General features: G+C 43.5%; 1 protein-coding gene across 2 annotated transcripts in view; it reads right to left on the bottom strand.

The window, feature by feature from the left end:
* Positions 1-2,395: 2,395 nt before the first annotated feature.
* LOC139249545 (PH and SEC7 domain-containing protein 3-like) overlaps positions 2,396-18,939 on the bottom strand; it is a 201,433-nt gene continuing 184,889 nt past the window's right edge. For both annotated transcript variants that reach the window (XM_070872485.1, XM_070872493.1), the window contains exon 13: positions 2,396-4,493. In XM_070872485.1, coding sequence (XP_070728586.1) covers positions 4,281-4,493 — 213 coding nt within the window. In that variant the 3' untranslated portion in view covers positions 2,396-4,280. The remainder of the gene's footprint in view (positions 4,494-18,939) is intronic.

Below are 18,939 nucleotides of genomic sequence, written 5' to 3'. Positions count from 1 at the left end.
TCATTTCTGGGCACCACACTTTAGGTAGGGCAAGGCCTTGGAGAGGGTGCAGAGGAGATTTACTAGAATGATACCAGGGATGAAAGACTTCAGTTATGTGGAGAGACTAGAGAAACTGAGGGTGCTCTCCCTAGAACACAGAAGATTAAGAGATTTGATAGAGGTGTTCAAAACCATGCATGATTTTGATGGAGTAAATAAGGAGAAACTGTTCCCAGTGGCAGATGGGTTGGTAACTAGAGGTCACAGATTTAAGGTGATTTAACCAGAGGCGACACAGTGATCTGCAAAGCATTGTCTGAAAGGGTGATGGAAGTAGATTCAATACCAACATTGAAAAGTGAATTGGATAAATACTTGAAGGGAAAAAAATTAGTGCTGTGGGGAAATGAGCAGTGGAGTGGGATTAATTGGATAGTTCGACTAAAGAGCCGGTACAGGCATGATAGGCCGCACGGCCTCCTTCCGTGCTGTATCGCTCTATGATTCTCTATGTTCAGAATCATAAAGAATCCAGTTGCCTGGCTGAATCTAAACAGGAGCCTTTCCGTTGCTAGGTTACGAGATATTTGATCTGGAAGCAATAAAAATAAAACAGTCTTAAATTCCTCAAAAAACAGCTTAATATGTGTGAACACCACTTTGACCAAAGCCTAGTGCATCAACAAATTAGCTTTTCAGAATATTGAGAATGCAGCTAATTACTATTCATTATTAGCACATAAAACCAGGTGATTTCCACTGGAGAGTCTGACTAGAGAACTGAACTTGTTTTAAAAAAAAATGTCCACTTAACTGAACTGCCCTCGATTGATGTCGACCGGTGATATTCTGAATTAAATTTCTCAACTGAAGTGGTGGGATTTGAACTTGTATTCTTTGGATTATTAGTCCTAGCCTCTGATTTACTATCCCAGTAACATAATGGTACATTTCTGTGCCAGCTGCCACTAATAGGAGAACGAAGAAAGTACTCGTGAAAAAATATAAATCAAATTTAAAATGATCCATCTGTGGGGCATCACAACTTGATGAGCCCAACTGGGTCTTTTCATTCACACTGGGATGTCAAATGAGACTGTGTTGTAGAGGCCTACACAAAAGTCACTAAACTTTGGCAAGAAATACCCAATTTCTAAATTAAATTATTTTTCCGTTGTTCAAGGCGCTGAAAAATAGGCACAAAGGAGGAAAAATTCGATGTATTTGCACCTCCTATTAGCGCCCCCAGGGGACGCAAATGCATTACCAATCAGGCGTGGTGCTGACTACTCCCGCCATATTGGGCGAGAGCTCAGCTGCGGCGTCCAGAGGTCATGACGTCATTGCCACGCTCACCGCCCCGGCCCCGAAATTGGGTTTCGCCCCCTGCAGCAACATCGGGCGAAAACACAGGCAGCTGCAGGAGGCGTGGATCGGGCAGCCGGGCATTACCGGGGAGATAATTAAAGGTGAGGTGGCCGAGGTAAGTAAAAAAAAAAAATTACTTTTGTTTGCGATGTTTCCGTCCGTGTTCTCCGCGGGGTCCTTCTCGCGATTGCTCAGCCCGGCACTCTACTTGAGTGCCAGGCTGATCGCATGGGTCCCCCAACTTCCGAGTAGGTGCTTTTTTATTTGCAGCGCCTGCAGCGATGGCCCTTCCCTTTAAGGGAGGGAAGGGCCCTTTGAACGCAGCAGCGCTGCGCGGCCCAGCGTGCAGCACTACTGAGGCATCTGCTCCGTTAGCACTCCAAGAATATAGTGGAGCACTTGATTTAGCGCTTCACTTCCTTCCAGGAGCGCTAAAGCAAATTTTTTTTTGGGGGGGGGGGGAAATTTTAGCGCCTGGGACTAAGTTTTCTGCCTCTCAAATATCACCGGCCGCAAACGGGGCGATAATGTATATCTACCTCTTACACTTTTCACACCCGATGTGCACATCCAGATTAGGTGTAGACAAACCAGCTTTAAGGAGGAATTCCCTCTACTCTATCCCAACAGTGTGCCCTTATTCAGCCCTTAGAGTAACACCATGTATTGCAGCATATTTTCGATATTTACACCAGCCATCCTGTGCCCTTTCTCAATGTAATGTCTTACCAAAGGCAGTTTGGCACTGTGCCTCAGTTGAGACCATCTGAACTCAGTTTACTTAGTGTCCCTATAACAGATAACGAGAGGACATGTTCACCACTTGGGTGTGGGCTGGATACATCCCTAGGAGTCGGAAGAGAACCACGTCTCCGTCATGACATCAGGTAGTGCCTTTCCCAAGACCACTTGTGCTAACGACATAATGTACCTCCTCTTCCACCAATAGCATTTTGTTCCACTCTTCGAATAGTGCATCTGATAGCACTGCACCAAGTGAAAGAATTAAACCAGCCGCCTTGTAAACAAAAGTCAGGAATCAATACAACATCCATTAGAATTTATTGATGTGAGTTCTTATCTCTGTGAGAAGACAGCATGCAAAACAAGGGACATGTGCAGCAGAAGGAATGCTTCCTGCACACTATTGTACAGTAAATCTATTATATACAGACAACAGAAAAAAGATCCACTGGGCTGTAGAACTGAGTGGAGATGCAACAAGGAAAGTCAATAAATATCATAATAGCACAGAGAAATACCAAGTGGCACTGAAAAGAGACACCTATTTGCACCTGAAAATGCATTACTTCGCAGATACCACTTTTCACTCTAAATTTTATTAACTACAGATGCAGAAGGTACGAGTGACATTCTGCAGGGCAAGGGTGATGTGATTACTTTATAGAAAAGAGATGAGCTTGTCACACTTGGTGATAAACTGAGTCCGCAATCAGGCATAGTCTTGTGCTCTTCCTTCAACTGCAAGTCCCCTACTTGACTGGCAGGGCGAGGGTTAAATTACAGCCACTTTGCAATAGAAATTCAATAACAGCAGTGACTCTGGAGGGTAAAATGCAATTTCCTGCTTCAAACAAAAGTTCTATTGGATTAATTGCAATTCTCCTACAATACTGTCTCTTTAACTTATCTAACAGACGACAGAACCTGCCCAAGTATAAGTGCCTGGAATTATACAAAAAAAATGGAAGACAAACACACATTCTTAAAAAAAATAATAAAAACAGGTGGTCAAGCTATGTGTATTCTGTTTAAAGTGCACTATAAATACTAATCTTTAAAGATACAATCAAAGAATTCAGATGTACCTTCTATATATTTGTTATATTCTTGTAAAGGAAACATCATATACAGGTAACAAGGTTGTTTGGCATTTACAGTAAGCTTAAAATGGAGCCACATAATCATTTCAAAACAAAAAGTGTTCTAAAATATTTTCCTTCCAACACTGTACAGACTACAGCTTTACGGCTCAGTAGCAGCTATAGACTTGGGGTGGGGTGTGCAAGGAGATTGGGCAACTAGCATGTGGTGTCTTCAACGCTGAATTATCACTATCACTAAATTGTTGGCACGCAGTAGAGAAAGCGAGAGAGATATCATGACAGAGTCACCTTAAAGTGGAGATGAGTCACAAGTGTGTCTGCTCACAGGAAGCACTGAAATGCACTGCACCACATAATCTAGTGAGGAGGATGACTAAAGGGGGGGGGGGGGGCGGAGGGTCGTAAGACAATGAGAAAGTTATAAGAACTATTTGCCGATAAGCAATAAAAAACAACCAAGCATTCAGCCCAATTGTTCTATAAAGAGTATTATTTTTGTTGGTCTCCGGTAAGCTATACTGTACAAAGCATTGTTTCTTTAAAAAAAAAACACATCCGCAGAAACATTCACTTCACTAAACTCTACTTTCTTTGTGAGTGTTCGGTTTAAAATAATTTAAACAATTTAAAAAATGAGGGGAAAAAAAGACTGCAATGGCCAGCAGCCAAATCTTGCTCCCTATTTCACACATACGTATACACAGAAATGCAGCTAATGACAATTCTCAGTTCGTGAAATTACATATATCCATCCACAAGCTGGCACTCATTGAAAGGGCATCTTGTGTAAACCTTCGATGGCTTTCAAAATAGGTCAACAAATAGGAGTCTGTCTCTTTAAGGCAATATAAAAAAAAAACATCAACCTACAAAACAGCTGCATTGACAACCAAAAAAATATATAAAAGCTACAGGAGTGTCTGCAAATGAAGGACTACTATTATCAGTCATGTTCTCACAATGTCCATTACTAAAAGTTGACATCTAAATAATATTTTACATAAAAATATACAAGTCACAGATTGCGTCACTTGGTTATGTTTTGGTGGCCAGAGGGCTGGGAGATGTTTTCCTGCTGTGGAATTAAGTCTTCTGCTTGTTGTTGGCTGTATCAGGCCTGTAGTCTTTTCTTTCAGAGACATTGCGTTTGATTTTCGCATTTACAGGATATGTCTCTTGGTTCAGCGATGGGCTGGAATGCGACTTTTTCATCCCATTGCCGTCGTTCTCCACACTGCCGAGCGTCTCCTGTCCTCCGGCATTCAGGAGATTAACATAAGTCTCGTATCGGGTTTTCTGTAACGAAAGTCAGTATGGTAACAGCTCAGTACAAGAATGGAACACTGCACTTTCAGTAGGGTAGGCTGGATCCTCGAGGCCGAAGATCAGTTATTATAATACAAGTTTGAGCTATTATAGAGGACACTCGCTTTTTTAATCCCACTTTTCCCCCTTTAAGAATCACATACAACCCATCCATCATTTTCATCTCTCTCCCCTCCATCTGTCCACACTAAACTACCAAAGAGTACAAACAACCCCGCTACTAAATCAATCTTTTCATATGTTTAGGCTAACCACTGAAGACATGATCAGTTATAAGAAATGCTTAAAAGTTACTCATTATAACTCTGGATATCTCAGTTGCCAATTTCTGGTAGGACATAGAAAATGGGTATTTTAGGTCATTTTAAGTTGTGCAAGGCCAGATCTAGGTTGGATGCCAGGAGGTGGTTCTTTTCCCAGAGAATGCAGTGTCAGCTGTGGCTCAGTGGGTAGCACTCTTGCCTTGGAGTCAGAAAGTTGTGGGTTCAAGTCCCACTCCAGGGACTTAAGCACAAAAATTTAGGCTGACACACTCAGTGCAGTGCTGAGGGAGCGCTGCACTGTCGTAGGTGCTGTCTTTTGGATGAGACCAAGGCCCCATCTGCCCTCTCAGGTGGATGTAAAAGATCCCATGGCACTATTTCGAAGAAGAGCAGGAGAGTTATCCCCATTGTCCCGGACAATATTTATCTCCAAATCAACATAACAAAAACAGATTATCTGGTCATTATCACATTGATGTTTGTGGGAGCTTGCTGTGTGCATATTGGCTGCCGCATTTCCTACATTATAACAGTGACTGCACTCCAAAAGTACTTCATTGGCTGTGAGGTGCTTTGAGATGTCCGATGGTCAATGAAAGGCGCTATATAAATGCAAGTCTTTTCTTTTTCTTTCAGAGAAAGGTGAACCTCTGGAACGGACTGCCCGTGCGGGACGCCTGTTCGCTGATTTCCTTCAAATGCGAGAGCTGGACCGATTTCTGGCTGGGGCGGAGATCATCTCTTAAAGAAAGTAGGTTACGCAGAGAATTATCAGGACCAGAGTGATGTCCTGGACTAGTTTCGATTGCCTCGGGGCGGGGGGGTCAGAGAGGAACCTCACTGTGCACAAATTGACTGTCGCGTTTCCTGCGTTACAACAGCGACTACACTTCAAGAGTATTTCACTGGCTGTTAAGCACTTTGGCATGTCCGGAGGTGAAACGCGCTATATAAACGCAAGTCCTTTCTTTAAATTAAAGCTCTTCTGAACTCCTCTGCACTGGAAACACAGCTGCCATGAGAACAGCAAGCTCCTTACGGTTCGCACTGCACATTCCCCAATCGTGCAATGACACTGGTGATGCCGTTGAGTTCAGGCACAAAGCACTCTGGGGCAACCCATGCAAGAGTCTTAAAACGTCTTTAAATCATTAATGAGTTGCGCTGACTCGGTTAGCAAATGCATCGTCCTTTGTGGAACTATACACAAACCGCGAAGGGCCAGGTTAGATCCCAGAGCTGGGTGCTCTCAGCCAGGGCAGTAAGATGGTTGGGCTCAGCAGCCCTCTGCTGGGTATGGAAGAATTAGCCGGGGGTTCCATGCTACCGGAAAGTGTATGCATGAGCGCATGAGGCGAGGACAGGATCAGTCTGTTGTGAGATCCGGCATTGTTCAGTAAGCTGCCAACACTCACCCCCAAGGCTCACACATGTAGAATGCCCACTTGGGGCCTGGTAGGTGTGTGGAGGAGGAGGGGTGGGGGGAGTGTGGAACTTGTGCAGCTGTATCCCAGCAACTGTAAGTGGCTTCAGAAGAGCCGAGCAGAAAAACAAGCAGCACATAATGATTGGTGAAGCTAGTATAGCAACTCCAAAGTATTAATTCCATATTTGATGTAATAAGAACAGTGGTGGGATAGAACAAGGATTTAAAACAGCAGAACAGTCCCAACCATGGCAGGAAGTGTCACATCAGATCAGGAAGTCAGTGTACCTGCACATTAAAACTGCAGAGTGTTTGGATTGGGCATGCATCTGTAAATTACACAAATACAATAGGGGCCACCAAGGAATAATTATGAAAAAAAATGTTACTGCCATACTAATAAAACATTGTGTTTCCTACCCAAAGGAGTTCAAATCTTCAAACTGACAGCCATTACATTTAGCCTTTCTCATCAGCAAGACTCAGTGTGAGGAAAAATGGGAGGTATTACCAGACCGCTGTAAGTAAATGCATTAATCCAGTCATAATCCATCTCTTTAAACCCACAACCAATGTATACATTGCAGAGCGCCCTCGACTGCACTGAATACAAATGGAGTCCGCACTTTTAATAATACTGAAGAACCCTATACACCAATTCCTTCATCAAGCCCATCAGTCAATAACTCAATTACTATTGCACTGAATTAAGGAGCTGCTAAATGCATGTCAATAATTACTAATGCTGTTGTTCTGTACTTTAGGCTCTGATTAAATGGTGGAATAAACCCCAATGGAGTCCTGACTGGACAGTCATTAGATTCTGATGCATACTGATGCTTTGATGCAGTATGCTTTGTTCCCTGGGAGCGCATGTGGCGGCTGGTCGTTGAGGTGGTAGTGTCCCAAGTTGCAATGAAGTCCGCGTCTTGTGTATTCTCCGTCTGAGATCAACGCTCCACAGAGTGGGTAAAGAGAGAAAATAAATCAAGCCTTTTCTTTTTGACAAAGCAAGAAAATTGAAACGGTACTGGAGATTCACCCTCAGGATGAAAACTTGACTTCAATATTCTGCATATCAACTAACTTTCGGTGCAGTGAGAACAATAAATAAGCAGCATTATATTATGTTTCCTTTACTTTCATGTCGAGGTTAGCCACGGTGTGCAACTTGCTATGTTCTAAATGTCCTGAGTAATTAGTTTATCTAAACGAAGGAAAAGGAAAGGACTTGCATTTATAAAGCGCCGTTCACGATTCTTGCTGGATGTTTATATAGTCCTATTCCATTTGTTTGTCAAATATGCAGGAACACAGCAAAAAATATCGACCGTTTTACTGCACTCTTGATTAATTTGTAATAAGAGATCTTGCAGAATGCTGAGTCACTCATAAATGATCCAAAGTCCTATGTACTCTGCGAGGTCCACAGGTGGTACTCGACAATCTGGTTGGCCTCTTTATCGGAATCTGATCAATCTCCTCACTTCCACTGAAATTTCAGGAAAAATGCACTCTTATCCAATTTAAACCAGCTCCTCTCACCGTGGCCTCTGACACCGGGACATAGGCGCATGCTCCTTAACGATTCTTGAGTTTGAAACTCAATTAATGTATGAGTGTGTGGTTGCTGAATTGCTTTGAAATTACATAGAATGTACAGCACAGAAACAGGCCATTTGGCCCAACAGGTCCATGCTTACATAAACAGGTTTATGTTCCACACGCACCTCCTCCCAACCTTCTTCATCTAACCCCATCAGCATAACCTTCTGTTCCTTTTTCCCTTGTGTATTTATCTCGCATCCCCTTAAATGCATCTACTCCTTGTGGTAGCGAGTTCCACATTCTAACCACTCTCTGACTAAAGTTTCTCCTGAATTCCCTATTGAATTGATCAGTGTCTATTGTATATCTATGGCCCCTAGTTTTGTTCTCCCCCACAAGTGGAAACATCTCCTCTACTCCTCTGGCTGGGGAGTCTAGAACCAGGAATCATAGTCTCAGAATAAGTGGTCAGCCATTTAGGATTAAGATGAGGAGAAATTTCTTCGCTCAGAAGGTGGTGAATCTTTAGAATTCTCTACCCTAGAGGGCTGTGGATGCTCAGTCGTTTAGTATATTCAAGACAGAGGAATCAAGGGATATGGCGATAATGCAGGAAAGTGGAGTTGAGACATGATCTTATTGAATGGCGGAGCAGGCTCGAAGGGCTGAATGGCATACTCCTGCTCCTAATTCTTATGTTCTTATGTCTACCCTATCGAACCCTTTCATAATCTTAAAGACCTCTATCAGATCACTCCTTAGACTTCTCTTTTCTCGAGCCCCAAACCTGTTCAATCTTTCCTGATGGGTATAATCTCTCAGTGGATATAATTGCTGTAATTTTAAATATTAATTACATCTGTGGTGCATCAACTGGATCACAAGTTCCACATTTTGTGTAAAGCACAACTTCCAGATATGCCCTAGTTTGTAACACACCCCCTGCTTTAAAATAAATGAGTTGCTTCTTCTTCATTTTAAAGAGATGCGTAGTGTCCTAGACTGCATGGAGTGGACACGATTGGTGGGTTGCTACTGTGGTCTGTTTGTGATTACATCTCGTGTTCTACATGTAGGGATGGATGCCTTGAGGTGGAGCTGTTTGGGAGCCCAGTGGGCAAGAGTGAGCAATCAAGCAAGATGTGCTGAGGGTCAGGAGAGAGGCAAAAAAAATAAAAGGAAAAATAAAATAGCCTTCAAGGCAAAAGGGAGTATATAGATTGCCAGCAGATGTCGGAAGTTTCACTGATGCCACACAGGAACTACAGCCTCTCGGGTTTGACATATGTTGTTTTAACTGGTCTACCTGAACCCTGTAGCAAGATGCATTGGTTTCGCTTTCCGACAATACCCTTCATTGTAACTACTGTTAGGAGGGACTAGCCAGATTGACTGACAAGACAGTGATGCCGGGGGAGCAAATTGCAGACGACAGTGATAATGAGTGAAAGAATGGCTGCTCATGGTGGAGCGGAGAACAAAGCGGGTTTACACATAAGGAAACTGGGGATGTTTAGACTGGAGAGCCCCCCTCAAAGTTTTAAAGATTTTAAGGGGTAAACTGAACCTTAATAATCACGCAGTTGAGCAGACTGAAGGATTTCAAGCTGAATGTGGGGGACAGTGGAGATGGATAATTGAAAAGGGAACTGGACAGTTGTTTTGATTGAAGTAATGACAAAGTGTAGAGGAGGTGGAGTGGGGTATATTTTTTCCAACTCTCGGATCAGTCAGATTGACTTCAGCGTTCTTCCCAGTCCTGCACAATCCGACGTTCCTGGATAAATTGCGTCTCTGAACAAACCAAAAAGCTGCCTTTTACAATTTTTAATCTGGTGCATTGAATGAAATGAAACGTTCAATTTTCACATGAACTAACGTTTTAACAAAATGCAGCATCACGAAAAATGGCTAATGGCTAACGCTCGATTATTCTCATTTCTTGCCCCCCCATCGGACACAAATGGACAGTTGCCAGAATTGAGAATAATTCATCCTGTTCGTCATTTCTCAAACGCAACTCTATGGGCCCAAGTTTCCACATGATTTGCGCCTGATTTTTAGGAGCAACTGGTGGAGAACGGACTATCTTAGAAATCGCAATTCTCCACATTTTTTTTTCTGCAGTTCTAGTGAGGTAGAACAGTTCCACTTAAGAACAGAATTTTTTCTTCAAAAGGGGGCGTGTCCGGCCACTGACGCCTGATTTCAAAGTTTCCACAGTGAAAACCTACTCCAAACTAAAGTAGAATGGAGCAAGTGAAGATTTTTGTAGAACTGAAAAAACCTGTTCTACACATTAAAAAATCAGGCGCAGGTTACAAATTAGGGGTCCAGAACGAGGGGGGGGGGGGGGGGGGGGGGAGGAAGGGAAGTCATTAAATTCTACAATAAATCCTTATTTATACTTCTACAAATATTATACAAATAAATCCAACCTGAATAAACATTTATAAGCAAAGAAAAGATTAAATAAACCATCTTCCTACCTGTGTGAAAGTGCTTCAGCCATCGTTCGTTCCCGTGGGGGGTGGGGAAGGAAACCGCCGTTTGTTGCCGCGGAGGGGAGGGAGGGGAAGGAGACAGCGGTTTGTTGCCGCCGCGGAGGGGAGGGAGGGGGAGGAAACCGCCGTTTGTTGCCGTGGAGGGTGGGGAGGGGAAGGAGACAGTGAGAAGGGTAGCCTCAGTGCTGATGGCAATGTGCTTTTATTAAAAAATGTTCAAAAATTAAACAGCTACAAAGAACTACAAAAATGGCTGAGTGCCAATGTTTCCTTCACACTGCGCGTGCGTGAACGCTCCAACGTGCACGCGCAGCGTTGCCGGCAGGAAAAAAAACTAATTTAAATAGTACCCGCCCCTCCCACTTACAAAATCGGCGCGAGTGTAGGCTCCGCCTCCCTGGGCGCCGCGCCAAACAGACAAGGAGCTGCAAAGCGCTCGAGAATAGCGCGTTTTTTTTCTGACGCCGTTTTAGGCGCGAAAAACGGGCGCCCAGCTCGGAGGGGCGCCTGTTTTTTATCCTGTGGAAACTTGGGCCCTATGGAAAAGTCACCAGATTTGGAGCAAATCAATTAAGCTGCAAACAGAATTTTGAAGAGGATTTCTCATTATCCCGATGCAATGTTGCCTTGAGCTCAATTCTTTATGCTCAAATTGCACGGGTGTTGAACATCTCTCTCCGTAGTTAAAAACCCAATCTAAGAGGCACTGGAAAAACAGTGTTATTATTGAAATCAACATCACAAGCAGGGGGAAATTCCTTTGAAGCTAACTTTTAATTAGAAGAGCAGGGGGCAGAACTAAGCACAGTCTTTATTTCAAATTCTGCTATGGAGCTTTTAAGATGTAACTGTCTCAACAGAAGTGTAAAATCACTAATCTGAATGGAGCAGATTGCAGCTCCTAATGAACCTTTTGCCAAATTGTTTACTCGAAACATCTTGCTGTGAAGTGTCAAGAAGTGTCAAGGCAAGCTTATAAAGGTTGAGTTTGCTACTTTGTTCGATAATAAATAAATTGTCTGCTTCATAGAAAGTTGCCAACAGGGGTCGAAATTCGGTACTGCCGTTTTTGATTTTACTGCCAGGCGTTAGATAAAGGCTCAAACGGCCAAATTCAGTTTTTACGCCCAAAGATGAGAGAGCAGTGCTAAAAAGTGACGTTGCACACTCATTCTCGGGCAGGAGCTCAGGAGGCTGACTGAATTTCACAATGGGAGGCTGCCGCCATGATAGCTGGAAAATGGGAAGAAAAGGGAAGAAAAAAAAGCTCAAACTTCTCTGACCCACACACGTCCCCACTGTTACAACTAATGAAAAGATGAAATAAAGAAAGAAAAAAATCTTACCTTGATCTCAGCTAATACGCCAGAGTACCGCAATGTTCCTTCCACTTTTCCCAGGCAGCACGGACGCCTTGCCGTTAGGCATCCGTACAAACCAAATATCGTGGGAGCGGCGCCAAGGGGGCGTTGCACGGTGGATGACGTCACCATGTGGGTGGCGTTAAGACGATGCGGCGTTACCTCTTGGTGCCTCTACCAAAGAGCCAACCGAATTTCTCCCGAGCCGTGGATGGTGCTTTACACCGACGGTAGGCCTTTGCTGCCCGTTAGCTGCCTAGCACCGCTGCTAACGGGCAGCGTTATAAAGGGAATTTCGACCCCTTAGTTTCTAGTTGAACACCAGCCTTTCACCAGCTCGCAGACCAATGCTTCTACTCTTAATTATTTTTTTTCCTATCCGCTGGAACTTCCTCACTACACCTTCTACCGTGCCAGCCTACTTCCTAATTCCAAAAGTCTCCTGACAATTCTTTGACCATGCTTTCAGCCCTGTCTCAAATCTCTTCCTGTCTTTCCGTACTGCTCGCACCGCACTTGATGTCCTCTACCCTGTACAGCACTTTGATAAACCTTTTGATAGCCTGCTTCGTTTAAAGAAAATCAAGTCATTGTTATCTGGACTAGGAGTGCTTACATCTGTCCATAGAAAAAGACATAGAAGAAAGACTTGCATTTATATAGCACTTTTCACAACCTCAAGATGTCCTAAAGCACTTTACAGCCAAATGAAATATTTTTTGAAGTGCAGTCACTGTTGTAATGTAGGAAACATGGCAGCCAATTTGCACACAGCAAGCTCCCACAAACAGCGATGTGATAATGACCAGATAATCTGTTTTTAGTGATGTTGATTGAGGGATAAATATTGTCCGGGACACCAGGGATAACTCCTCTGTGGATTATTGCGGCCTATCCATAGACAAGAGCAGAATTTTCCAGCATCGACAGGAATCCCTTTGATATCTAGAAGGCCAGTGAGTGGAGAAGCAGACGTCTGCTTTAAAACAAAGAGAGGTACAAATTACGCACATTTTTCGAAAGGGCCTCTCTCCCGAGATGTTCGGTTGTCTTAAAGAATATGATGGGAAAGTAAGAAGGCATTGTTTTTCTCCTCCAAAACTATCCATATAAAAAAAACATTAACTGGCCATTGTCTCCTGCAAGGTTCCCTGTTTCCCTCACTTGAAATGGATCATCAAGTAGGATGAGTGATTGTGGAAGCAGAGATGTGATAACTTGCAGTCAGATTGTTCTTAATGGTCGACTGGTTAATAAACTAGGACAAAAACTAGTCAAGGGGCAGGAAGAGGTAAAACATCTGTCTCGAAGGGTGGGCGTACAAAAAGCCCCCCTAAATTATTGGGAGCTAAGAGTCTTGAGTTCTTTTTCTTGGCAGCCCTGCCTTGCTTAGTGGGACCTTCATTCAGCACTGCTGGATGCTCCTGCTATTTATCAGCTTTACATGTAGTGTCAGATGTTCTGCACATCAGGGAAGGTGCTGTTTTGTGGGTGACACATTTTCATGTTGGAAAGGCATCTCTGGCTGAACAGAAAGCTCGTTGCATTACTTAAAACGAAGAGTGAACAGGTAGGAGCTTTTTACAGACACTTTCCTCCCATTCAATGACAGAATGATGAGACAAGAATGTCACACGAGGCGCTAATTTCTGGTGATATACACGGGCACGGCCCACCCTCCAGAACCTTGACCAAGTGGCAATTCATGGTCTTGTCTAGATAGTAAGTGTTGACAGACAATTTGATTGTGGAGGGCATCTCATCCAAAGTGTCTGCGTATATACGCACATACATACATACACACGCACACACACTCATACATATGTATACATACACATCAACACACTTGCAGATACACCCATACACACAGATACACACCCAGATAGACCCCCCCGCACACACACACCAGTTGGAGTCACTAGATGGTGATCAAGAACACATGGTTAATTTTCTCCATTCTAGCCTAGGAGCACTGATGCTAATTGCAGTGTACCATGGCTGCCATAGGTGAGGTGTGCCAGCTCAGTACAAATAAGGAACCCTTGGTCGATACGGTTTAACATTAAACTGGGCAGTATCTTTAACCACCAACCAGTGGGAGAGCTATAGGCGGGAATTTATTCAGTGTTGCTCCCACTACACTGCCGTAACTTTGACGGATGCTCCCAACCCAAATGTCAAGTTGACAGGGATTTCACAACACAGCCTGGTTTAGGCATGCTTGTGCATCCCGTCTACACAGGGTCCTGCTTCTTTCCCCAGAACTTCAGCCATCTGCGTGGCATTACTGTTAGAATTAGTTCTTTGGTACAAAAGTGGAAATTTTCCTCAGGAAATTATGCACTTAAGACTCCAAGTCAGTGCACAACCACTTTACACTCTAGCTTTCACTACTACAAACCCACAAAGGTAACCTGGCCATGTTCTAAGTTATTCTCACCAATTGCATTGATGCAAGTCCACAGACGTCTCCCTCATTCTTTGGACAGGCTGAAAACCCAGGCCCAGCCCTCCACCAACATCTCTCTAGCATTAGCTACTAGGTTTCTCCTGCCTCCCCTATATCAAAATGTCCGCACTCACTCGTTATCTTTTCTCAACAGCTTGAGAGAGATTAGGAGACTCGCCATCCAGGGAACTGGGATGGCCAGCCTACATTCTAGCACTCGATGGTGTCTTAACCACATGCATTGTCCTCATAACTTCCATAAATGTGTCTGTTTGGAAGTGGGGCGGGGGGAGGGGGGGAAGAGAGAGGGAAGAAGGGAATGCAGATCCTTAAGTTGAAGGATATAGGGTTGTCACCTTATGCAATGCAAAAAATAGGCCTTAGAAGGGGATGGATTCTGCGGAGAGTTTGATAAGCCCATCCCTGCTTGAAGTGGGAAGAACTTTTGGACACAAACAATTTTTTGTTGTTGAGAGCATTTAGATTCACTGCTACTGTAGCGAATATTCCAGTCATAGCACATTTTCTGCTCCTAAAAATGTACAAATCTTAGTACAGTACTGTGATAGCTCCCACAAACACTGGCTTTCTAACAATAATACACATCATCCTACTGTTCTTTACATTGCATACTTTTGCCATTAAAAGCACATCGGAAATCTACACGCCTGACACTGGCAGTTCTACCTTGTTGAAAACAACTTCTCTGAATACATACCCCATTATTAAATTATTCAGGTGTAACGAGAAATAGAATAGAACAACCTGGATTGACATCTAAATTCAATGCTCAAAGGCAATCATTCTAATCGAAATATCATAAATTCATCATCTGCATCGTTCCTCAAACCAGAAGCAAGGATGGAGAACAACTTAGACCCAGTTCCCAACATAAGGCTTCAATGGATTTTGGGACAAGGGGAAGAAATCTGTTCACAGCAGACAACATTAACAGCATCGAACAAAGCAAAAGCCTTAACTAAATGTGTTCAACCACAATGCTTGGGATGGTTTGTCTCTTGATAGCCTACACTACAACCTCATGTTCGACCTTGGTTCTGGGCTCTAAAGGATCCATTCAAATTGCACAAAGCAATGATAGATTCTCACAGGAAACAGGTGTGCATTATTTGACCCATGGATAATGATAAAATACAACAAAGGCCTCCATTCTAATCTGAGAAACAAGAGGGGAGGGGAACTATTATATCATCTTGTGGAATACGTAAAACAAAACTGATGGTTAAAGAATACTGGTAAGTACCTATTGAAAGTGGTTTAAAGATTAAAAACAACATCCTTGCATTGTTCCAGCATCATGAATGACATTACATATACTCAAAACTACCAGGATTCAGCAAAGCTGGCAATTCTTGTGAGTGCCACTGTATGTCACTAATTAAATACCTGGAGCTTTGTTCACCTCCAGCAGTCTGCAAAGCTAAAATAAAGGGGGTGGGGGGAAAGAGTTTTAATTGCCCGGTGGGAATGAGGTGCCCATGCTGAATGCATTATTCAACCATACCGCCCGTTTCCCCCTGGAGTCCCGCCAGCCACCATTTTAACTGTCACCACAGTTTGGCGCCTGAGGCGTCCAGCAGAAGCAGGCTGGAGCCTCACACAAGTTCAAGCCAATCGGGCTCCTATTATGACAGGGGATACTGATTGGATTTTAACTCGGGCCTGAGGGGGAGAAAGCTGCCGTGACTTTCCTGACAGGGCGAAGGTCAGCAGCTGTCGGATGGACGAAGAAACCCTCAAAAGGTAAGTCGCAGTCTTTCCTTTGTGCGGTCCTGAGGAACAAGATTGCTCCCTCGGGACCCACAAGGAAAGTCATAGCTTCTACAGCCCCCCCGTCTCCTGCTCCATTTCCCTCCATTGAGATGCTCCTGAAATCCCCTCCCTGTGACTTACCTACTTTCCAGCGAGCCTTCCATTACTCCCAGCAGGCAGCTCCTGGCCGCCTAAACTTCCGCTCCCGCCTGACAGCCAGCATCCTCTCTCCACCCGTTTCGGGTGGGTAGCTGCCCGACGGCATGCAGAAATAGCCCAGTGTTAAAATACCCCACGGCTGAAATCTGGGCCTGCGAGTGCACTTTACACTCACCTTGCCCACACCCACCCAAAACTCACTGGGAGTCAAAACTGATCTCACTGCTTCCAGTCCACTTACCACAATAACACCACAGCTATGGAAAGTGGACTCTGGCTGTATGAAGTAACATCACAACATCAGGACAGAGTGAAAGGATTAAATGAAGAACCACAATTAAAGGGAAAAGTAATTTGGGATGCAATGACTGGTCCTCCAGTAGGTATGAAACACCCAAAGATTAAATATAACCCCTTCCTAAGAGAATAAATTTCTATTTGCTTCAAAGTCCACAGACACCTCAGACACCTTATTGGTGCTAACCCTTTGAGTCTTGTGTTTGAGCAATGGGATTCCATCCAGTAGGAAGGTTATTGGCACCCATTAACCGTAAATGCAGCCAAAATTCAGGTAAGGCAAAGAAGCAGGGCCTTTCTGGCTCGGAGACCCGACATGGAAGATATGACCATCCAGTAATTACTGCTTGAAAGGCCATATGCTGAAGTTGAGTGAGGGCACAATTGGCTCAGCTCCGATGCCTTTGAGCAGGTTACCAACACTCGCTGCATGTGCTCACATACTCATATTGGTAACATGAATGAAGTACCAGAGGGTGTTTGGTATCTGTGGATTGTATTCCAGTCGGACAAACTTCCTTTACTTACTTTTTATTGAGGGTCTCAGACAGGTAGAAAATAGAATTCCCTTTCAATAATTGTCTAGAAAAGGAGGTCTCAGTACTGTATGAGATATACAAAACAAACATGGATATGGGTAAACACTGAGTATTGCCGCAAACCAGAGGCGAGGACTTGACCGTAAGTGAATGAAAAGCACATTTAAAGCAGATATTATGAAGAGGTTCTCTTTATTCCAAGAGTGATGGCCAACATTCCCGTTCAGACTGCCGTGCAGCTTAAGGTCTCGTGCAGGCTGCTCAGCAGCTTTTAAATGGAAAAACCACGCATCATGTAAATCTGAATGGGCCGTGCCCCAAAAGAATTAGGGAGAACATTGGTGACGACTGGAACAATTTTGTATAGCAGAAGCAGAAAGATTTGGGATGTTCAGAAAGAGCCATATACTATAATGGAGAGAGTTCGACTATTAGAGCGATGATCTAGTCAGAAAATATCACTTCCTCGGCATTGATATTACTTACTGCTCCATCTCCCACGGTGCTGCTCATGGCAAGTATAGTGTTCAGGTGAAATGGAGTTAGAGAGCGGGGGATAATTGGACCAGGATGTAGATAATTTAAAGTATTACATTCCATCTTTTTTTTTTTACATATTTTCAGTCAAATTTCTTGTGTCCACATTTAGAATGGACACAGCCTATGTAAATTGGTCACGCTGTAATTACACCCTCCCTCCATTAGTAGCACTGCAGCGCCTCTGCTGGGCGAGGGTGCAATAATAGTGTGATACGTTTACATAGGCAGTTTTGCATTATAAACTCGGACATTAGTTTTGAATGGGAAAAGAATTGTCAGGAAGTGCAATTCGATGTAAGATTGCTTAATATATTATCAATAGATAGTTTCTCATGATTCAGCACCTTCATAAGAAGCACAAATAAAATTGGAAGGGGAAAAAAAAGTGCTGATTGTGAACTGGTAACAACAGCAACATCACCCTCTCAGGAAGGAGATGTTTACAATCTGTTTATTTCATCCATTTTTCTTGGCGAAGGGCAGGAGGCACCTACATTGAAAATAGCTGAACGAGGTGGCAATTTGATGTTGAATGTACCTTGTCACAGAGCAACAATTCTCATCAAACACACAAAAGAGATCTTTGTACGTCCATTCAAAATTACACATTGCATCAACACTAGAGCTAGCAACCTGGAAAAATAAATTGTGCATGTTTTCATGTAATTATCTAACACTGGGAACTGTGGCAAAGAGGAGTGCTTATATAACGGAGAACAAGCTGATATCTACAAAATGCATTCAAATTAGCTGCTTGAAGAGAAATGCCAGGAGTTCAGTTGGACAACAACTTGCATTTATATAGCACCCTAACATGGTAAAATCGTCAAAAGGCGCTTCACCACAGAAGCGTCAAACAAAATTTGACAACGAGCCACGCAAGGAGATATTCGGACAGGTGACCGAAAGTTTGGTCAAAGAGGTAGGTTTTAAGGAGCGGTGCAAAGGAGGAGAGGTGGAGAGGGTTCGGGAGGAACTGCAGAGCTTAGGGCCGAGACAGCAGAAGGCACAACTGCCAATGGTGGACCGATGATAATTATTAAGCTACATTGATGAGGATTTCTTGTGGCAGTACAATGATCGACACAACATATAAATACAACTAACACTGCAGTGCACTGCCACACAGCTAAAGAAAGAAAGACTTAGAACATAAAAATAGGTGCAGGAATAGGCCATTTGGCTCCTCGAGCCTGCTCTGCCATTCAATATGATCATGGCGATTTAAAGGATTTATATATTATTTACGATTTATTTCACAACCAGCGGATGACTCAAAGCGCTTTTTAGCCAATGAAGTACTTTTGAAGTGTAGTCACGGAAACGCAGCAGCCAATTTGTGAAAAAGCAAGCTCCCACAAATAGCAATGTGATAATGACCAGATAATTTGTTTTTTTGTTACGTTGATTGAGGGTTAAATATTGGCCAGGACACCAGGGATAACTCCCCTGCTCTTCTTCAAAATATTGCCATGGGATCTTTTACGTCCACCTGAGAGAGCAGTTGGGGCCTTGGTTTAACGTATCATCTGAAAGGCGGCACCTCCGACAGTGCAG

This window comes from Pristiophorus japonicus, chromosome 2 (assembly GCF_044704955.1).
Source record: "Pristiophorus japonicus isolate sPriJap1 chromosome 2, sPriJap1.hap1, whole genome shotgun sequence".
Classification (NCBI taxonomy): Eukaryota; Metazoa; Chordata; class Chondrichthyes; family Pristiophoridae; genus Pristiophorus; species Pristiophorus japonicus.
This window is presented reverse-complemented; position numbering and strand designations above follow the sequence as displayed.